The sequence below is a fragment of the Agelaius phoeniceus genome, chromosome 5 (assembly GCF_051311805.1).
Source record: "Agelaius phoeniceus isolate bAgePho1 chromosome 5, bAgePho1.hap1, whole genome shotgun sequence".
Lineage (NCBI taxonomy): Eukaryota > Metazoa > Chordata > Aves > Passeriformes > Icteridae > Agelaius > Agelaius phoeniceus.
In genome coordinates, this window is record NC_135269.1 from 19,970,037 (window position 1) to 19,991,517 (window position 21,481).

The 21,481-nt window shown below is 37.0% G+C and overlaps 1 protein-coding gene across 1 annotated transcript in view; it reads right to left on the minus strand.

The window, feature by feature from the left end:
• ALDH1L2 (aldehyde dehydrogenase 1 family member L2) overlaps positions 1–21,481 on the minus strand; it is a 29,930-nt gene that overhangs the window by 1,976 nt on the left and 6,473 nt on the right. The window contains 20 exon segments of the mRNA XM_054631421.2: positions 362–561; positions 1,536–1,641; positions 2,200–2,365; positions 3,090–3,188; positions 3,690–3,786; positions 4,056–4,149; positions 4,588–4,675; positions 5,029–5,134; positions 5,239–5,309; positions 6,037–6,187; positions 8,595–8,722; positions 10,346–10,465; positions 10,761–10,908; positions 11,729–11,820; positions 13,205–13,330; positions 13,731–13,865; positions 14,627–14,716; positions 15,275–15,376; positions 16,187–16,352; positions 19,916–20,150. Of these exon segments, the coding sequence (XP_054487396.1) occupies positions 362–561; positions 1,536–1,641; positions 2,200–2,365; positions 3,090–3,188; positions 3,690–3,786; positions 4,056–4,149; positions 4,588–4,675; positions 5,029–5,134; positions 5,239–5,309; positions 6,037–6,187; positions 8,595–8,722; positions 10,346–10,465; positions 10,761–10,908; positions 11,729–11,820; positions 13,205–13,330; positions 13,731–13,865; positions 14,627–14,716; positions 15,275–15,376; positions 16,187–16,352; positions 19,916–20,150 (2,520 nt within the window).

Consider the following 21,481-nt stretch of genomic DNA (forward strand, 5'->3'; position numbering starts at 1 on the left):
ATCTTTTTCTGAGTCTGTTGACAAATTTTGGTGACATTTTAAGCTACAAAAAGTTTCCCATGCTCTTACCTAGAGGAGAAACCTAAATTAGCATTCTCTCTGAAGGAACTAATATTTTGGCCAATACCATTGTTACTTGACAGCCTTTTGTAGCCTGTACAGAGCTCTAAAAGCTGTAATTTATTTGTTTGCTCTCAGAGCAGTTGGAGAGGAATATTCTGTGTTATTTAACAAATGTACAGGAAATGATGAATGGGAGGTATTGAAGTGGGAATATTTAGGGAGGGAGAGGAATTGGGATTGTAATTCTTTCATTGATTAGGACTCTTGAGACAATAAATGAGGGAAGGGGACAACTTACCTAAATCTTTCCCAAAGCCAGACAGTTTAAATCCACCAAATGGCGCTGCCACATCAGTTTTGTTGTAAGTGTTAATAAAAACTGTCCCAGCTTCTAGCTTTTCACTGATGTAGAGAGCTTTGTTTATGTCTTTTGTGAAAACTCCTGAAGCTAAGCCATATTCTGTGGCATTTGCCCGTTGCAATACTCCATCGACATCCCTGTGGGGGAAATAAATTATTTAATTGCAACTAGGTAAAATAAACAAGTGTTAGCAGCCTTCTACCTTCAGTGTCATTGAAGCAACTTTTCCCATGGCCTTTCTTCTCCAGCGAGCTTTTTAAAAGATGACTTATTAAGGACAGATCTGTGTGTCAATCTGACAGATCCATGGCAGTTCACACCCTTGTTTCAAGGTCATGAAGCTCGTAACTTCACTTTTCAAAGGTTAGTATCTACACTGAGAAATGCCTTGGGAAATGTTGCTACTGTACAACTTGGGAATTAGAGCAATACAAAAATGCCTGGTAAAGCAGATGATGAATCAGTTTGCTAAAATTGTGTCCAGCTTTACAAGTTAATGCAGAATAAAAGCTGGAATTTAAGCTGCTATCAAGACATAACTTTTCAGACTATTTCCAGAGTGCTATTTTCTATCTGCATCTCATCTCCATACAGCTTCAAAAATCAATAGTAGTTTAAAACTTTAAAAAATTCAATGCAGTTCCTTAAGACTACAGAATTTATGGATGTGAAAGGTTATCTACATGGCCGATTCTTAACTTTATTATCAAACTGCAGAAGATGAAACCTGATGGAAATATTTATGTGAAGTTTCTATGTAGTGTTTTAATCTCATTTGTATGCTAAATAATTCTTATGATCCAGAATTAAAGAGATTAGAAAATACAGTTTACAAAATATATAGAGGAATTTTCATTTGCAACAGTAATGTGCCAGTGTTACACAATACACAACACTGCAGTCTTCTATAACAGGAAAAATAAGTAATTCCACTGGGAAAAATACACATTTTGTAATTTTATCAAGCTGTTGCAATTACCACTCAAACTTCACTAAAACGTTTCACTAAATACTAGGTATTCAGATTGGTCTAACAAGATTTTACAAACTACTGTGTATGCTATTACTTCTTCACTTTGGGTGAAAATACAGTAACCAGACGAGAACATACCCATTTTTAAATTTAGAGATGACCATCACAGGACCAAAGGATTCTTCCTGGGCAATATACATATGGTCTTCAACATCTGTGAATACAGTGGGTTCCATGAAGAAACCTAAAGAGAGGATAGAGCATGGTTTTGAGCATGGTAAAAGTGCTTAAGGGTTTGCTGTTGTCCAGGCCATTTCTGTCCCATGCTTTGAGGTCGTAAATAACTTGCAACTTGAAACAGAAAATAATTACGAATGAAGTATGAATGGAAATGCATGCACTTCAAGAGAAATAGCAGACAAAAGGGTAAAAGAACAGCCTCTACATCAGTGATAACGTGTGCTGTTCCCTGCCAGGCTGGGAGGTCTGCGTGCCACAGCCCAGGTGACTTCTTGGGGGAAGACCCTGTTATCTGACAGCAGGAAGACAAGGTTACAGCAAATCACAGAGGCCACTGTTTTTCTTGCTACCCGACAAGAAGATGGATTGTAAGATCTAAATAAAGATCTCATACTTTATTTGCACAGCTTCTCATAATATGAGATTTGAAAGCTCTGTAGTATCATGGGCTTACCTGGTACTGTTCCCACAATACTGCAACTCCACAAAATACAGCTGAGACAATCGTGACCGCTCTTGTTTAAAGTGTAAAAGTTCTAAATATCTCTGGAAAGCCTTTTACCTGGTCTACGTACTTGTCTTCCTCCATACACTAGAGTGGCTCCTTCTTTTACTCCAGTTTCACAGTATTGCAGCAGCTTTTCCAAATGTGCCTTGTGATTTTGTGGACCATGATCTGTAGATCTGTCAAGTGGGTCGCCAATTTTCATCTTTTTTATTTCTTCAACCTATGGGTTACCCAATTAAAATGAAGTTACATAACACAGCAATATTAAAGTGACCAGAAATTAGGAATGCTGTCTTTGGTGCTAGGAAGATGGAATCTAAGAAAATACTGGATTCCTAGATATAATGCTTTTCCCTTTTTATAATTAGGCTTTGTCTTTTGTTTCATAATCTCTAATAACTTCCTAAAGTTTTTGATGCTTTGTTCATGTGTGTATTATCTTCTGCTATTAAGATAGGCATGTAAAATGTTAACTTTTACCAGTGGTAAATGACTTAGGACAGACATTTCCTGTTCTTAAGCAAAATAAATGAATTCTCCAGTGCCACAACATGGGGACTTTTGCATTTTTTAATAGCGACCTTTGTATTATTCTAGCTATGCTTCCTATATTCCTTTTTTTGACTTTACAGAAGCCTTCTTCAATCACATTGACCTGAGTTCAGTAATTATTTGTAATCTTATTTTCCTAGTCAAATATGAATTTTCACTGAAGGTACAATATCTATTTAACTGCCACTTATCTGTGTATTACTGGTACAAATATCTCCCTTCAATGCTTCCTTTTAACCATGTAAGAGGTCCCTGAGAAGCATCACTGTCTATCATAAGCAATAATGAGAAAATGGGTCATTGAAAATAAGAAACACAAGTGTGTATAAAACTAGTGGATCCTTCTGCCACAGTAAAACATATGCTTAAACTTTAGTCCTTGAATATCTTACCACTTTTCTAACAAACTCATCATGAATTGATTCTTCCACAAACAGCCTGCCAGCTGCAATGCAGTTTTCTCCTTTGTTGAAATACACTGCTCCCATACCCTGATCAGGAAAAAACCATAAATATTTATATGCATTTTGTTCAGTCTCCATTCTGTTCCCTTAGGTTGTACGCAGTGTTTGTGACCCCATAGGTTTAATGCTTTATGTTAAAGGATATTACCAATGCAACATCTTATTTATGAACTTTGAACACAATATGGCTGGTAGGGAAGGTGAATTATTATGATTGATAATTGATGCATGATTGATTGATTGATTGATTGATCGATTGATGAACTAAAAACTATATGGCAATACAGAGCTCAATTCTTTGTTTTGTTGTAATTGATAATGTATATTTCTTGTAGTATTGCCTTTTTGGGGCAGCATGGACAGTTAAATTGTGCTAGCATAAAGAAATATGACTGTTTTCTAACAGACCTCAAGGTTTTTCATGTAAAGGATCCCTGGTATTTTTTTTGTCAAGTCAAGAAGAATATGGCAGTACTGTGAGGATGTACACAAAGACTTTGAATAAATTTTACTTCAAAGTAACATTACCATTTTTACAGCTCTGTCAAGTTCACAGTCACTGAATATGATCAATGGTGATTTGCCACCAAGTTCCAGAGAAACTTTCTTCAGGTTAGCAGCTGCACTGTAAAAAAATAAAAATAGTAATATAAACCCAAAATAGTAATATAAACCCAATTTTTAATATATTTTTCAATTATTTCCTTTGAATCATAACTAGTGAAAATGTATAAACCTCTACTGTCCAGTAGTGACTTAACAGAATTCTACATAGGGGTAAACAACCATATACAGTTATGCTTTTTCATTACTGCTACATGCACAGCATATCTAGTAAGGTACTTCAGAACCAGACTAAGTAGGGTTTATTTATGATTCATTTGCTGAGAGTACCTCTTCATGATCTGTTTACCAGTTGGTGTTGAACCAGTGAATCCGACTTTGCGAACATCTGGATGTTCAGAGAGGTGCTGTCCCACTAAGCCACCTATCAGAGTGAGGAAAGCAGTGTAACTGGATGGTACATGGACAATTTTTACTATTCCAGCAGCAGCACTGGAGCTGCTGAGAAGGAGCTTACACCACAATCAAATATAGTATCACATTTCTATTTATATTTGCAACTTTATTCCTATGACTATGAATAAGCTTCACAATTAAGTGAACATGTTTCTCTGTAATACATTCTTTTCCAGAGTGTTTATGTCAATTGTGTGAAATTTTAAAGGGTGTAGGCTGACAGCTCCTACCACTAACTAAAGCCAGATTTTTCCAATTCTCTTCTGGAAACATATGAAATCACTGCATGAAAAGATGCAAGCCTAGTACCTGTGAAAAGACCTATGTAATAGAGCTTCAAAAAGGTGAAGAATTTCACCAGTTTTAGCATGACCTCTCCCAGAAAAATAAAGAGTTCAAGTTTTACCTGAACCAGGCAGAATATTTATAACGCCCTTAGGAAATCCAGCTTTAGCTGAGAGTTCTGCAAACTTCAAGGAAGTCAGAGGTGTGACCTAAGTAGAAACATTTAGATTAGGTCTCCTGTCTTAATCAAATGCATGATGATACCTTTTACATTCAATGCATCTTAGTTTTGATACAATATTCACCTGTATTGGCATATTAGAAGTGATGGTTTACGGAAAATAATTAATTCTTGAAAATGAGATTAGCACCAGAGCAGAATTGGAGTCAATCAATACTTTTTATCACCATGGCAGTTTGTATTATTACAAATGCACTTTCAAATATATGACACAGTCAACATATGACAGATCAATCTGTGAGTGAAATCTGCTATATTGCCTAAATCATTCTGCCTGAACAGGGGCATCTGGGCCATCTGTATATTTCTTTTTGTTCTTACCTGAGCTGGTTTGAGTACAAGGGTGTTACCTGCAGCCAAGCATGCTGCGCTCTTCCATGCAAGCATCATCAGTGGGTAATTCCAGGGGATAATAATTGCACAGACACTTCAGGTAGAGAAAAACAGGGAAAGATTACATATTTGATGGCAGCTTTTCAATGGCTTTTCTTCATGTCAAATCTGTCACTAAGAAGAAAAAGTGACACTCACCCGATTGGTTCTTTCTTGGTGAATGTTAGATTATGGTTTGGCCGGGCCTGGTTAATTGGAATTGTAGCACCCTAAAAGACGAAGGAGGGACAAATCTTCATATTGATTTATAACTTTTATTACAAATATATTTGCCATGTAAGTATGTTTCAGAAAGCTACAGAGTAAGCTTCAAAACCACAAGCATTTTTGCATGAGGGAAAGGGGCACAGATGCTTCTACTGTATGATTTCCTATTGTAGATATTGTAATCAAGTCCTGATTGTCAGCTGGGTGAAATAACAGCACAGATTAAAAAAAAGTATGGGAGAACATAAATCAAGGGTCTGATGAACAAAAAAAAAAAGCTGGATGATATTCTTGATTGGTCTCAAAGATACTGGAAGAAATGTTCTTGAACGTGTGCCACACGTTCTGCCATCAAGCAAACTCACCAGCCTTGGTCAGACTGCAGCAAAGCTCAAGTCTCTGCACTTACCTGCTTAATAAGCACAGTGACATTCTGCTTCATGAATAACCAAGAGCTGACCAAGCAAGTATATCCACTGTGACACCTCAGCTGATTTCTTCACTATTTAGAGCCACAGTCTAAATCCATATTCTCCAGATGGAGGTGGACTTTCCTTTTGTATTGACAGAGAGACCCATTCTAGGTAAAATTCTAATTTTGCTTTAGTTTTTGATTCCTCAGTAAATTTTTCCTTTTACTAATTTTTGGCACTGTTTCAGAAGAATAACAACAAAAAAGAAGTGTAGAGAAGCACTGCCATTGATCATTTCCTGTATATATTCACTTGCCTGAATTTTGTCACACCATCCAGCAAAGTATCTGAATGTTTGCACAGACATTCCAATATGAGTCTTCAGAGCTAAAGTGTAGACAGCTCCTGAGTCAATAGACTCTATTGTCGCTAACTCCTCTTGATGTTCTTCCATCAGATCTGCAAGTCTTTAATAAAAATGTTAAAAATCTGCATTATAGGAAATGACATCTAAAATTATATTAGGTGTGGCAGAGAAGCATAATCAAAATAGCATTGCCACTAAATTTGGAGGTGGAGGCACAGCTCCTTAATATCAGTGAAGGATTGAACAATTGCCCATTACTCTGCAAATGTCTTCACATTGGCTGTAGTAGAGACTGAATGAAAACATGAACTGTGCAAACTCACTTAAGGTGTAAGTAAGACCATAGTAAGTATTACTAAATTGATAATAACTATCAGTGTCTCAAAAATACATCTGCACAGATTGATACCTGTACTTATGAGGCACTACTGTTAGTTTAGTGTCCCCTGTCTCACATGCATTAATGTTTTTCTTCAACTTCCCTCTGTGATTTGGTACTCAGATATATAACCAGTGCTCCCACATAATTTTAAGAGCTTAAGAAAAGTGCATTTTTGATCCTGTAAAGAGTATGCAAAACTGGGTGTGAAACTTGTGAAATTTTTCCATTATGTAAATTCTGACCATTTAAAGCATTTGCATAGATGTGGGAAAATGTTCTTTTAGTACCTCTTTTAAGTGTATCTTGGAGACCCAGATACAGGTCACGGCGTTGGCAGTGTTGTGTAAGAGAATGGATTTGGGCATGTGAGGGACAAAGGAGAAGGTTCCATATAAAGTGTGCTTAATATTTTCTATTAATGATTCCTTAAGACAAAGCAGCAGAGCTAGGAGCTTTAATGGCACACACATTCTCTTTGGTTCAGCACTCAAAATCTCCAGTTTGAACAGAGGCCTGAGAACAAGGGGCCTTATTTCAATTAAGGTGGTCCAGAGATAGCTTTTATCCACTGGGAATGGTTTGCAACATAAACACTCTGGTGTTTTATCCTAAAGAATGAGTTCCCTAAGCAAAGCTTTTAATCCAGGGATAACCAGCCCAGTGTAAGGGAACTGTATTTTTCTATACCTAATATAGCTATTCTTGCAAATCTTCCAAGTCTAAAACAGAGCAGGAGTTTTCACACCTTAAAATTTTCTCTTTAGGTCAGAGTTAACTTTGTCTCTCAAGTACTCTACATTCCTGATACAAATTAAACACAAGTTTATGCATGCCTTGAATATGTGTACACTTATGAAAAACATAAGTATTTAATGTTCAGCTCTGACTTGCCCATTTTCTCTTGTGATGACTACTAACTTTGCAAGAGTCCTGCAGGCATTTTTCCATGGCCTGGTCACATAGTTAATAATAATGTTTTGCTTTGCTTTCATTCTTTTTTGCTAAGATTCCTGCAATGTCTTATAAAACATGTGGCATTTTTTCAGGAGAAGCAACCTGAAAAAGTAGCTTCTTTACTCATATCTGCTCATTCATTTGCATGTTTAGACCTGAAAAAGCATTGAAAGCTTTTTATATAGCCCACAAAAGAGGTTTTCTTTATAGGGAAGCTCTGATGCTTCTAGTCACCTGAAGTTTGCAAGACAGTGTTCTCCCTCTGCTTTGGGAGAAGCATCGTACTGCATATGGAGAATCTATAATACTTGGGGTTTTATTAGCTGCCTCCTGTGTCATGCTCACACTATCTAATCAGCATTGCCATCTTTCTAAGATCACCTCTACCCCTTCAAGAATCAAAGCTCACCATTAAAATAGCATTAATTCAACAAAACCTCTGCTTATCTTCTGAACCAACAGCAACACGGCCAAAAATAAGAACCAGGCATTAACTAGACACAGTGAGACAGATACAAAAAAGAGATAGAAGTATCTCAGGTAAATGTTTGAATTAGCTTAGAAAATTCCTGCACAGGACAGTTCTTTCTCTGCAGACCATAACACATCTCCTACAGTGGCTCTTTAGCCAGCTGCTGGCATGTGATCCTGGAAAAATCTAGCATCAGTTACAGTCTACTTCAAAATTAGTGGCAATGAAGGTGTATATTTACTGTATGGAGTGCACATGCAGGCAGGCTTAGCAAGGTCAAATCTCTGCCTACCTAACTCACACAGACGGTTTTTAAAGCTTAGCCTCACTTATATGGAAGGATGGGGGTTTACAAGGGAATTCTCAATCTTTGCAATGAAACTCATGTAGATGAAATGAAGACATCAAGTATTTAAAATATATTTTGCTCAAATTCTTTGCTTCCATTCATAAATAATAATGAAAGGTTGGCAGCAGTGAGAGACCACAAGTTCTTCTCTGACACAAGAAAGGTTGGCAGGCTAAGAGCTGAGGCTGCTGCACTGAAATCAATCAGGGGGTGAAAAGATGGCTAGTCTGGATCCTCTGACAGTGGAGTTATGAACATCCATCACCTTCAGAAAATGTATACAACAATTCTTCAGAGAAACAAAACAAGATTTGAGGAAATGAAACAAATGCAAGCTGTCTTGTACATACCTGTACATGAGTCGCCCTCTTTCCCTCGCATTCATCCTCCCCCATTCACCATTTTCAAAAGCCTCCTTCGCTGCTGCCACTGCCTTGTCAACATCAGCCACAGAGGCAGAAGATACACTGGCTATTACCTGTGCAAAGGTAGCATTGTGTTAGCTCAAAAAGAAATATTGGGATACAGAATGTTACTCCTTCCTCCCAAACTTCTACACTGGGTATAAGAAAATACTTAATATCCTCATCTGTGGCAGTTGTCATGGGCAAGCCACGTGGGCTGCAAAAGGTTTAGACACAATTGAGGTGGCAGAATTTGGAGGACACTGCAGGGAGACAGATTCCTTAATCTTTCTTTTTCTTCAAAGTAAGGTGCATTGTCCTGTAGCCACGTTTCTCCTCACAGAGAAAAGCAAGACACACCTTCCCAAGGATATTTTCTGGGAATTGTAGCGAGGAACCTCAGAGAAAGAAGAAACAACTCTTATCTCATTTGCTGCGCCTGTATTTGTGCAAAAGTAGAATGCAATATGGAGATTATTTACTCAAAGTGATGGTGTTTTGTTTCATTGGCCTATCAGGGCCAAGTGCATGTCCAGACTGTCAGTCAGCAGACAGGGACAAGATTCTGTTCAGTTGAGTTGAGTGCTGGTGCAGATTCAGTTTAGATGTAATATAGTATAATAAAGTAATTAATTAGCCTTCTGATATCAATGGAGTCCTCCTTGTCATTTCTTCCCTTCATCAGGGTTGCCCTGCTTATACTATATTGTCCCACTGGATCTCACCCTCTCTTTCCATATATAAAACCAATGTGGTATTGATTTTACACTTCCAACAAAAGCTGAAAGTCTTTTTGTGTGGTATCACAATCTAATATCTCAACATGCTAAAACAACTCCCACATGTTCCATTTCTAAGGAATGGAGCTTCTGTTATCATAAACCACCATAAACACACAGTAGTTTATGATGATTGTGTTCTAAATACACACATTTTAAATCCTAACACAGAATGGTTTTGACTTTCATTCCATTCTATAATGAGTTTCAGGAAAAGTATCAGAGTCTGACCTCTAATAATAGTGAAATTTTTGTCATTGATTTCAGGAGACTTCATTTATTTCAGAATTAAATGGCAACTACATGCACATCAGAATCACTTCTCTTATATATAATTCACTGTTATGATTTGCTCAACCAATATTGGGTAGTTCAGGACTAAAGAGCAAAAGTATGTATTTTCCTATTGAAAAGTTATTTTTCTTACTGGGAATTTAAAGGAATTTAAATTTTGACATTTTAGTGTCAAAATTACCCTAAGGTATCAGATTTATTAAAAAAGTGAAAAAAGAAAGAAGTTGATTGCCAACAGAAATATACCAAATATCCTAAAAACATCCTAATAGAAACACTTCTTCAGCAAATAAACTCCATCAATTTCTGTTTGCAAAGCTAAACAAGAATGAAATCAAGGTAAAATATTCAGCTGGGTGTGAAAAGTGATGTAATAATTGAAGTAGAAGTAGGTTATTTTTGCTTTGCAGCTTGACTCAAATGGGAAAAATTGAAGAATACGCAAAATGTAAAGTAAACTGAAATTTGAAATTATTTCAGGGGGTTGTTTAATTTATTATACTTTAAATTTAAAGTTTTAAAATTTAAGTTTTAGAATTAGCAATATTCAGGTGATGCTTCAGCTTTTTAATAGGCAATACCAATAAAATAAACTGGTATTAATCATATTTAGAAATTACTTACTGATCCATCTGCTGGATTTATAGTGTCATATGTTTTTCCATCATCAGCATCTATAAATTTCCCATTTATGAAACATTGGTATGGCATATTCACAGTCATGTTGTTCATATTTTTTGAAACCTGGGTGAAATAAAAACCAAATTATTTAAAAATTGTAATAACTAAAATTTTAATGTAGCTTAACAAGCTTTTGATATCTGCAGCCAATATCCAGACACGTTTTAGCCTATATATGTGGCTGTTAGAAGTAAAATGTAATGGAAACCAGATACAAATATATATATACAAATATAGAAGTTTGTATAACCAAGTAGTTTGCTTTCCTACTGCATCAAGCAGTCTAATAAAATGCATTGTCTGCCCTCCCCTAAAACCCAGGAAAGATTAAGCAATGATGCAAAATTAAAGGCCTTACATAATCAATGACTAACTCTTCTTCTTTGTCTTCTCCTCTGAGTCTTCTGACAGCCATCTGAATAAAGTCTGCAAACTTAGTGGCCATATACACATCTTCATTCTGTAGCTGCAGTCCACAATGTTTCTGTTTGATCTCTTCTAGCATTCTAAAGATTTTGAAGAAGGAGTAAGTTTAATTAAAAATTAAAGAATTCTCCAGATAATTGAATCATTAGAAGGGCAAAAGGGATCAAAACTGGGCCTCAGTTTGCATACATGTGAATATGTGTGTGTGTTTCTCTGACAAGGGCACAGAAATGGTGCACTTTCCTGAAATCTGTTGGTTTAATTGTGGATGCTATGAAAAAGAAAATGTCATTTCTGGAATACTCTCAATAAAACTTGTGAAAATCAGTTACTAGAAAATATTGATATGCCATTGGAAAATAATATTTGGGACTACTCCAACCAAAATATGGAGGACTTTGAGCTTGGTAGGTAACCAGCACAATAATCAGTTTGTTTAAAAATGCTGGTTTTATGTTATGGTCTGTGCTGCAAAAAGAAGGCAAACAAGGTGACCCAAGCCATGACAAACTCAGTGCATCTTTAAGCATGGGCTCAATTCTTTCTGTGAAAGGTTTCTCTTTCCCTCTGGGGAGGTCTTTGCTCAGGTTCCCAGTCAGTCCCCTGGTCTGGAGATACCTGTGGCTGCACACAGACAGGTTTGAGCATCACCATGCTCCCCTGGGCGTGATGTTCCTGAAGTTTAGGGGAATTTTCCTTCAGTAGAAAGAGCAGGATTACAGCAATATCTCATAACTTAGGGAGAAGAACTGCACATGCTTCCAAGGTAAGAAAGGGAATATTAAGGTTATTGGAAAACATAGAGGGATTAGGTTTTTTAACACCACTGATTTAAATGCACCATGACAACTTTTTTCATTAACTTTGGCTTTGCAATTTTCTTATTTTGAATATTCCTACCTGACAACATGCATAGACGATGCACCAGATTTGAAGAAGTCTGTGGAGTCCTCAATCACAGCAACATTGCTTAAAATTCTCTTCCAAATAGCCTAATAATACAGAGGCAATAATGAATAATCATCTAATAGCAGAAAGTATTTATCCAACTGTATTTTCCACAGTATTAGTACTTACAACATATATTATTTCAAAGGTTTCTAAAACATGAAGTTATTTTAAGAGGGTCTAAAACAGTCTAGAGACATGATGTCAGACAAGAAATTTTTCAGTACAATTAGATGATCAAAATATAGTATTTTGTCCATGGTAATTTTACCCAGTCAGGCAAGAAACCTGAATGGTGTAATGCTAAAACTTTTCAGGCCCATTTTTAAAAGATGCTTTATCCTCCAAATAATAAGTTCCTATTGCATTACAGAATGTGTCATGAGTATAGGCAAGGACAGCCTGGGGCACTTTATGAATGGATTGATGGTATTTCAGGCACCTGGCCAAGCCTGAGAAGTAGTTTAAGCTGCATGCATGAGATGGAGAAATAAACAGTTCAATAACTGGTAATGTAATATTTCAATAAATTATAACTGAGTTTCACAGTTAGCAGGCAGTGTCATCAACTGATCAGTTCATACTTCTTTTCATAATTTTCTCAGTCTTTCAATAGCTTCAGGCAGCATTTAGGTTGCTGGCAAGCAGGTTCAAGGTAATCTTGAATCAGAGGTTTAAAATATTAGTACATGAAGCTGCCTGACTTGTGCCAAAAGTTAATAACCCTGCTGCAGAATCAGCACAAGGGAAGACATCTATGATTCATTTGCTCCGGCACAAAACTTTAATGATAAATGTGGCTTTCAGCTAAGCCCCTGACATTACAGAGGGATGGATTTCAGGAGAGGGTAGGAAAGTTCCTCTCTGGCTATGAGAGTTCTCTGCTCCAGCTGTTCCCATCCCTCTGGCAGCCAGCCCCTTGTGTGTGGTTGTGGCAGAAGAAGTGCAGACAGGTACAGTGAGAAAACTGCTGCCTTTTGCTTTTAGAAGGCTGTTTTGAGACTCCCTGGAGCTTGTCCAACAGGCCCATTCTAGGATGTGAGCACATCCTAGTGATGAACACCACAGTGAAAAAAAGATTCCAAGAACTGTCCGAGTCTGCCAGTGTTGAAAACCTCACTTCTATGAGGTGAAGCGCAGTCTGTTTTTCCTCATCCCACCTTTATAACTTGTAGATATTTACCACTACCTGCACTGACTGTTTTTGTATCACCTGTATCTGAAAGAAAACTTTGTAAAGTGAGACAAATACACCAGTGAATCCCCACTTAAATTAATATCAATAACTAAACCTTCACCCCAATATACTTTGAGTACATTTTATTAAAAATTTACTTGCATGACTAAACAAAAGATATGCCTTGCCAAAAATAAGTATGTTATGCTTTTGTCTGAATACTATCCCACTGAAGCAGTTTAGGGGATTACTCTGATATCTTCTGCAATCTTTTTCTCCTCTTCTGTAAGTTCCAGGGCAGTTGTGTCATCAGCAGAGAAGTATTTAGATGCAGGGATCATTTTTCCATCCTCCAGCTGCAGATTTCTCACTAGTACCTGAAAAATGAGAGGATATGATTTTAAATCGTTTGGGAGGTAGCACATCCTTGGGTGAAGAGTTTTTAGGCATTAATAGAGTGATTGAAAAAGTGAAATAAATTGCTTCCAGGAAATCTGATATGACGCAGGCAATTTAGCACAGGCCACTCGTACCTGTCTTTTAAATTCTCTCCTAGTAAAAACAGATTTTACTCCATATAGGAAATTACTATGGATTGAGTGAAAAGCACAACATGAATGTCTTCTCTATAGGATGTTAGAGGATTGATAAAACTCCAAGTGAATGAGCTGTCAGTCGTTAGCACCTGGATTTATTTAGCTTGACAGTTCCATACTACTTGCCCTTCTTGCTAAAACTATTCCATCCATGTTTATGTTTGCCAGACTGAGCACTTACCATCTTCCCATCGTTTCCAAAAACAACTAGACCATTCTTTGTCACAAGTCCTGGTCTTGAAGCACCTTTTATTGTCAGCTCTTGTCCAGCAGGCACTGAAGCATCAAGTAATGATGACCCATAAAAAGTAACCACCTAAAAAGAAATGTAATTAAAAGTTCACAGGTTAGAGGTGTGCTGTAAAGTTTTAACAACTTTATTATACTGTTTTGAAGCTTTAATATAATGGAAATAAAATATAATTACCTACACATGGAAAACATATTACAACATTTCTAGATCTTTACAACTCAGAACAAGTAAAACTTTGCAAATTGCCTAAACCTGCAAAGCAGCTGAGCTGTAGCAATGTGCATACTGCAACCAGTGCAGGAAAGGGAGCAGCTTTTGACAGTGCATGCCCAGAATGAGGGACCACTTCACTCTATAAAATTTCATAGATTTATTTTTGCAAACTATCTAGGCCCACATCTCCTTAAAATGAAACCCTGTTATTTCAGCAGCCCACAGTGTTTCATTTTGCTGTCCATACTGTAATGTTGGCCACTCTACATGGGCTGTATTATACTGTAATGCATACCTGCTTCCCAAAATGACTGGCACAGTTTGTTCTACTCTTCATACCTTTGTACCATGTCTCTTTTTTTTTCATATATTGTACTTATCTTTCTTCAAATTAAATTAATTCTGCTTTAAAAAACTCTTAACTACTGTGTTCTGCGTATTCTTTAGGTCCCTGTTCTAGATACACACAAAACATAAAGTCATCAGACTAGAGCTACTCCAGTGTAACAGACATTTATATTCACCGGTATGCAGATATCTTTAATTTTATAAGAAAAAGGAGTCAAAAAGGGAGTATAGATAAGAATATTCTTCTGGTTTTCAGAGCATACCTGTCCATTTATTGTTGTCCATGCTCCAGGAACTTTATCATGTCCTCGAATCCAATTGTGCAAAGCTGCTGCCGGTTGGTCCCAGGAGATCTAGGAAATCAAGACATGCCAGGATGCACCACCACACCTTCCCAAACACAAATAAGATTATCTAATGCAGTAGGGATGCTTAGATAAAATAATTCTCATATGGGAATTCAATTAATATTTTTATCTGTTGTTTATATGGCCGGTGTTATTTTTTGGCACTAGAAGGAAAGGTGCCAAAACTTTTTTCCTAAAATCAAATGTATTTCTGGTAGAGAATTTCATATGGCCTGTTGGCAAACAAAGAGAGTGATCTTGATTCGCTTTTGTATTCACAAGTGTGGTGGCTTACTAAGAATGCACTGAAATTGCAGCTGCCTCTTAGCTGCCTGTACATGATCCCAAATAGGACACCAAGTTTCTAAATACATGTAACTGCTGAAAGGAAAATGGAACTTAACCTAGGGCTCCATTATATGCATCCTAAGAGGTATTCCAGGAAAAAGAGGTAAGGAAACAACTCAGTTAAAATTCACATTAACTTCATATTGCTGCTACTGTAATCTGAATTAATAACTTTTCTAGTACTATGCACAAAAAAACGGTGTTACTTCACACTACCTCTGCATTTTCCTTTTTCTGGATCCCTTCATATGTCGCCCCTTCTTCAGGCTGAGGTATACGAGGGGCCTTACCATTAGCAATTAGATGTACAGCTTCCACCTACATGAAAAAGTAGATTTAATGTTAGCTTGGTTCACCTTTTTCCTTCAGTCATACTTCAGAATGACAGCATTAGACTTTCTGCCACAAGGTGAATTGGTTTCGAATTTTTTAAACCTAGTAGTTCCAAACTCCAAGGGATCAGTGCTGCCCTGAACAAACATGTGTGTTTTTTCCTTGAGTCTCTTTGACAAAAGAAATAGCCTCCAGAATTTCATGGGAGTACCTAGACACCAAACTCAGAGCCACTGTCTGAATTCTCCAGAACAAATGTGCCTCAGTATGAATGCATTCAACTTTTTCCTTTTTCTCTCTCCAAAAAGTTATTTTTCTGCATTTAAATGAAGGGAGAAAAAAAAAATCTCTAAGGAGCAATGCTGAGTATTTTTTGTGCCTTTTCTTTTATTCACTTAAAAAACATACAAAAAATGACAAACATAGAAAACCCAAAGCCAATCCACCGGAACTCTGAGCCCCAAACACCACACTGCCCTTTTTTCCTAAAAAACTCACACTTAATTTTTTTTCTGTTGCTGAGCCTTTAAAAGATTTTGTCTTGTATGGAAAGAGCCACATTCCAAACAAATTCAACTTCATGCCATCTGTGGAAACAGAATATGGTCTGCCTGCTGTCAGCAACAAATATTCTGAGGTCATATCCTCAGCTGTTGGGCAGCCGCACAGCTCCAGTGAAGTCTAGGATTTGGCTGAGTATCACAACCTCTGCCTTCCCAATATTTTGTCTATTTTTCCTTTACTTTCAAGCCCTTTTCCTCTTAAAAAGCTGGTATTTAGTACAGTTAAACATACCATAGCCTTTATTCCTTCTGGGAAGAGAAACCGGTTATACAGGTCATCCACAGTATCATTTTGGCCAACATCACATTCTCGCTGTAGAAGTATTGGTCCAGTGTCCAAACCATCATCAGCCCAAAAAATAGTAAATCCTGCTTTCTTATCTCCTTGAATTAAAGTCCTAGGCATAAAAAATACTTACAGTAAATACAGAAAAAATTAAAGTAGTTAGGAATATCAACTCGCATGTTACATTCATGTTTACATTCATTTTCTTCAGGAAGATAGAAAAGAAAATCCTAACAATCTTTGCTATATTTTCACTGCTCACTTCACAGCCAGGAACCCACAGTTTTGACACTGTTGATGTATGGTTCCCACAAAGTGACATAGGAAATGCTGCAAGTGAACCCAGGCTGTCTCACATAGTTCACTGTGATAACTACTTTTAAAGTATTATTAATGGTAAGACACAGAGCAAAAGCTATGCAACAGTTATAACAGAATTTGAAAGATGGAAGCATCAAACAGAATATTATCTTAATAATTCATGATTGGTTACTGTAATTAGCTAAGCCTCATGGCTCATCTGTAGGTCAACAAGGAAAGTACATTTGTCACACAGCTGAAAAGGAGTTAAACTCAGAGTTGAAAATGATAAATATGCAACTGTTCAAGGAAAAGTTATTAACGGAATTAAGGCTTTCCAGCCAGATTCTGAGCTGCTGTGCATGAACATAGCAATGCTTACATTAGACCTGTGCTGATTTACCTCAGCTCAGAGTCTGCTTCTGCATCCATAGGGAGCTTCAGCCACCTAAAATTTTACAGCTGTCCTTTGGCACATGTCTCAGAATAATGGAAAATCAGACTGAAGTGTGTTTAAGGGAGCAGCCAGAAATGGTGAGAAAAATATTTCCTGCATGTTTTCAGCCATTTGTATGCATGCAAACTTCAATGCTATTTTAAGTAATACATATCTCATGTAAGTATTCCCTCAGCAGCCCATGTTGTAACAGGATTGTCTGAGATCTGGCTTATACACAGGAAAATTCATTATTAATTATAAGCAGTGAAAGCTGCATTACTAAAATGAGTGAAGTACACAAAAGTACATATGGGATGAACAAGGGACAAACTCCAAAGACAACTGGGGAAGTTGGCAGGTATAACAGAAGTGAAAGCTTATAGAAGTTTGGCTAGCCTTATCAGATCTTTCACATATTTAGCTGCTTTTCTTCTGGTTTTTATTACGTAAAAATTCCAAAAGAGTACTCTAGTGAGAAATGGATGTCCTCAGCATGGAAAAGAAGGTTTCATAAGGAAATGTCTCTGATGCTGAATAGGTGACAAGGTAAGAACTATTGTGTGTCCCCTCGTCTGTCCACCAACTCCCTCCACAAAGGGCTGCTGATAACGGAGTGGCAGCAGCTGGAAGAGACTGTAAAGGAAGTGAGTGAGGAACCCTCTGCACCCCAGGGCCCTTGTTTGTACCTAGTTATGTTTAGCCATGCCTAATTCTCAAAGGTTTTCTTGGTTATACTGTGGGGATAAAGGGTCTGATCAGCACCAGGGCTGTAGCCACAATATGTGAAAGTGGTGATTAGAGCAAGGGGTGAGAGGGTGAAACACAAGAAGTGTCAGTCAAGGACAAATCCTAGTTTAGTTTAAAGGCCTTGGGACACTGTCCTTTACTTGAGAAGGGCAGGAGAAGATATATTCCTTTTGCAGAAGGAATATGCAAAATAGAGCAAGACACAGTGATACAACACTGTAATACATTCCATTTCTGCAAATCTTTGCACTTGCTGAAAGAACTTCCTGAAAGAGAGTTTGTGTCTACACCTTCCTGTGAAATACATCTTGATGAACTTCTCCTCTATAAGAGCATCCTTTTAGAGCTCTCTAGATAGGAGGTTGCACAATTTAATAACAAACTGCATGGAGTAAAAGGACCTCATTTATTTGGAAAAATTCTACTACTTGATGTCTTTGCTGGCTGCTCCCTGACTTTTGATTAGAATAAGCCATCATTCCTTTTTCATCTTTCCATGTCTTCCATGGCTCAGCTAGTGTATGTCCTTCCCGATGACCTCTTTTCCAGTCTGAAGACTCCAGTCATGTGAAAACTGTCCTATAACCTTGACCATCTTTCTTAGCCTTTTCTGAACTTAGGTAGTTCATGTTCCAACTGAGATGCAGACAGTATTTAAGACCACAGAATCACAGAATATTTTGAGTTGGAAGGGACCCACAAGGACCATTGAGTCCAACTCTTGAATGAATGGATCCTTACATGGTGAGTAACAATAATCCTTTTCTGAGTAATAACAATTAACTTTAACATTGCTTATACATAGTCATGGGGGTTTCTCCCTTGTGTGCATTGTGTAATGTTTCTTAACTTTGAATTTGACCTCTCATTTTCTTACTCTCATATTATCACATTTACTCATTTGCATAGAAAGTGTATTCCTTATTACAGATTTAAATCAGAGTCATTGATCTAAAGTTTCCTGGCTTTCTCTTTCAGCCTTTTTAAAACTGGTATTGCTTTTGCTATTTCCCAGTCACCTGCATCAACATAACCTTAAGAAAATGAAATGTTGCCGATCATCGCAAATCTGCAACTTCCAATTTGCTGAAGTCCTGTGGTCCTGACAAAGAGTTTCTTATTCCTTCATCAGTTCACGAAAATGTCATCTGCTCACAGTTCAGCTCAAAAGAATTGTTTTGATTTATTCCACACAAAGAAGGACTGTAGGATAGTAACATCTTAAGCTCCTCCATCCTGAATACCAATACAGATTTCCTATATTTAACAAAATACCTTTGTTAAATCCCACATCTCTACCACTTACATACCTTCCACCTTTAACATATTTGGAGGAATTGTTGGTATTACATTTTGTGTCCTTAAAAAGCTGGTTCTTTATTAATTTTCTGGACTATCTCAATCTTATTTTCTGCTGATTTTATGCTATGTTACTTTACACACTTGGACACAACTGACAGTTTTTGAAGTCTTTACCTCTCTAATAGTCTCCTCAACACCTCTGTTTAAGTATTTCAGTTTAGTACTTTTTCGGGGAGGATTAAAATTAAACAAAACTAAGTATGCTGTTGCTTTGAATCCACAACACTGTGGATTCAGATAATCATCATGATGCCTGTAAGATTCTTTTAAAATTGTTTCTCCATATTTAGATAATTTCTTACTGAATTTAGAAACTGTGATAATGTCATTTCTGTTTTCACAAGAGTGCCAGATTTGAGTCTATTGAGGCCATTTTTGCAGTGTAGTTCTTTTAGGGTGATGATTTGAGCCTATCTTGTGAGATAAAGTTTTTTTCTTGTGGGCTCTCTCTTCTCCTTTCCACTCTGTGAAATCTTAGGGTCTGTATCAGACATTCCTGTGATAGTTATCGAGTGTTTGTGGGGATGAGTCACTAGAGCAGTGTTCTGCTTATGGAAACTCCGGACTGTCGATTCATGCATGTGAGTAAAATATATGATTGTACAGCTCACACCACTGATCCTCCCGGAATAACAGCTAAGCTCACATTGGAAATAATAATGAATGCCAGGTATGAAGTGCAGTTCATGTACCAAATAGTCAGCTGCTCTAGAGAAGTTCCTTCAGAGCGCTTGCAAGTCAAGAGAACTGCAGCATTTACAAGAGTTAACAGGTGCAGACCAGCACCCTAACATGACAAACACGTGGTTTTGATGCACAGAACTCACCAGTTGATTGCAGAAGCTCCTCGGTGGCGTGGTAGGATGGATGGATGGTAAATAATAGAGCCATGTTTTGGGCAGTCAATAACATCCATGGGGATAAACTGTGTACAGAATGGAAGGACATTTAACTCTGCTCCAACTGATTTGTAGGCTGCAACTACTTCCTGGATAGGCTTGCCTTTAGCTCTCCATTTGGGGAACTTAAAAACAGGAGTACCGTCCTTCTCTGCTGCCAGTGCTGAGAGACAAGAACAGTATTATTTTTTTTTTTTCATTTTGTGTTAAAAATTCAAGTCAGAGACATATGACATGACAACTGAAGTGAATCATCAATTGTGTGACCACAGAGTGCTCTTCTGTATGCTGTTTAAAAACATTTGTGCTTGGATACATTTTATTAATTCTGTCTTTGATTATCTTTCCTACATCTTACATAAATCTCAACTTTCTGTTCACTCTTATGACTTGGCTAGTAAGTACCAATGAAGCAGAAAAGACAGATACTCAAACTTTACTTTCTCTTTTTTGTCTGTGAAATTGGATCTTGAGCTTGACCTGAAGCATCTTTAGCCTGTTGATAAAATCTTAGGTAAATTCTTATTTAAATATTATTCCATGCAAGTTAGTGTGTACTGAAGTTACTTTAAGAAAACAAAGACTGTAGCTGTCTGAGGGCACAGAAAGCTTCAGGAAACACTTGAAACTTAAGCTTTTGAGTCATCTGGAAGTAAAAAGAAGTGAAGTTATTTAGCAATTTAATTTCATTTTTTCCCCCAATCAGGAAAGATTGGACTAAATTAATCCTGTGGTTTTAGTTAAAAATAAATACATTATTGCAAGATTGGAAGATTTACTTAGTTGCATTTGTTAGTGTAACAACTGTACAAGAATAATTTATATAATGTAAACAAGTTATGCTATATTGTACATAAACTTTTTATACAATGTAATCCAACCAGACTTGGATAGTCAATTTTTCGTTTTCTAAGCTAGTAGTTGCCTTCTCTAATTCTTCCAAAGTGTGATTAAATCTTTTAATGAGGTAGAGTTGAGAATTACATGCTAGTCTGTGAACACCACAGCACCAGTAAGCAAAACTTACGTTTGATTCTTCCCTCATGAGAGTTCTGTAAAAACATGTCAGGACAATTAAAAAAAAAAAAAAAAAAACAACAAAAAAACCAAAACCCTAAACAAAAACCAAAACAAAACAAAAACCACCAAAAAAGCCCTCCACCAAACCAAGAGAGAATTGAAACAGCTCATGGAATGCAGTTTTGATTTCAGATTCTCCATAAAGGTACATTCCATTCTGGCACTTTTATTTGCTAATCATATTAACTCGCTATCTTTGAACTTGTGTCACTGAAACAAAAATCAAAGAAAAGTGACAATTCAGATGGTTCTAAATTAGCTTCTTTGCCATGCTGGGTTCTACGTAAAATGAGTACCAAACTGAATAAGCAAAACTTTCTTTAGTAAGCCTAGAAAATCCTTATGCACCTCAACAATGGAAAAAGGGAGAGCAAAGCCTCCTCCAACCATTTGAATATGTTTTCCAGATGGAAG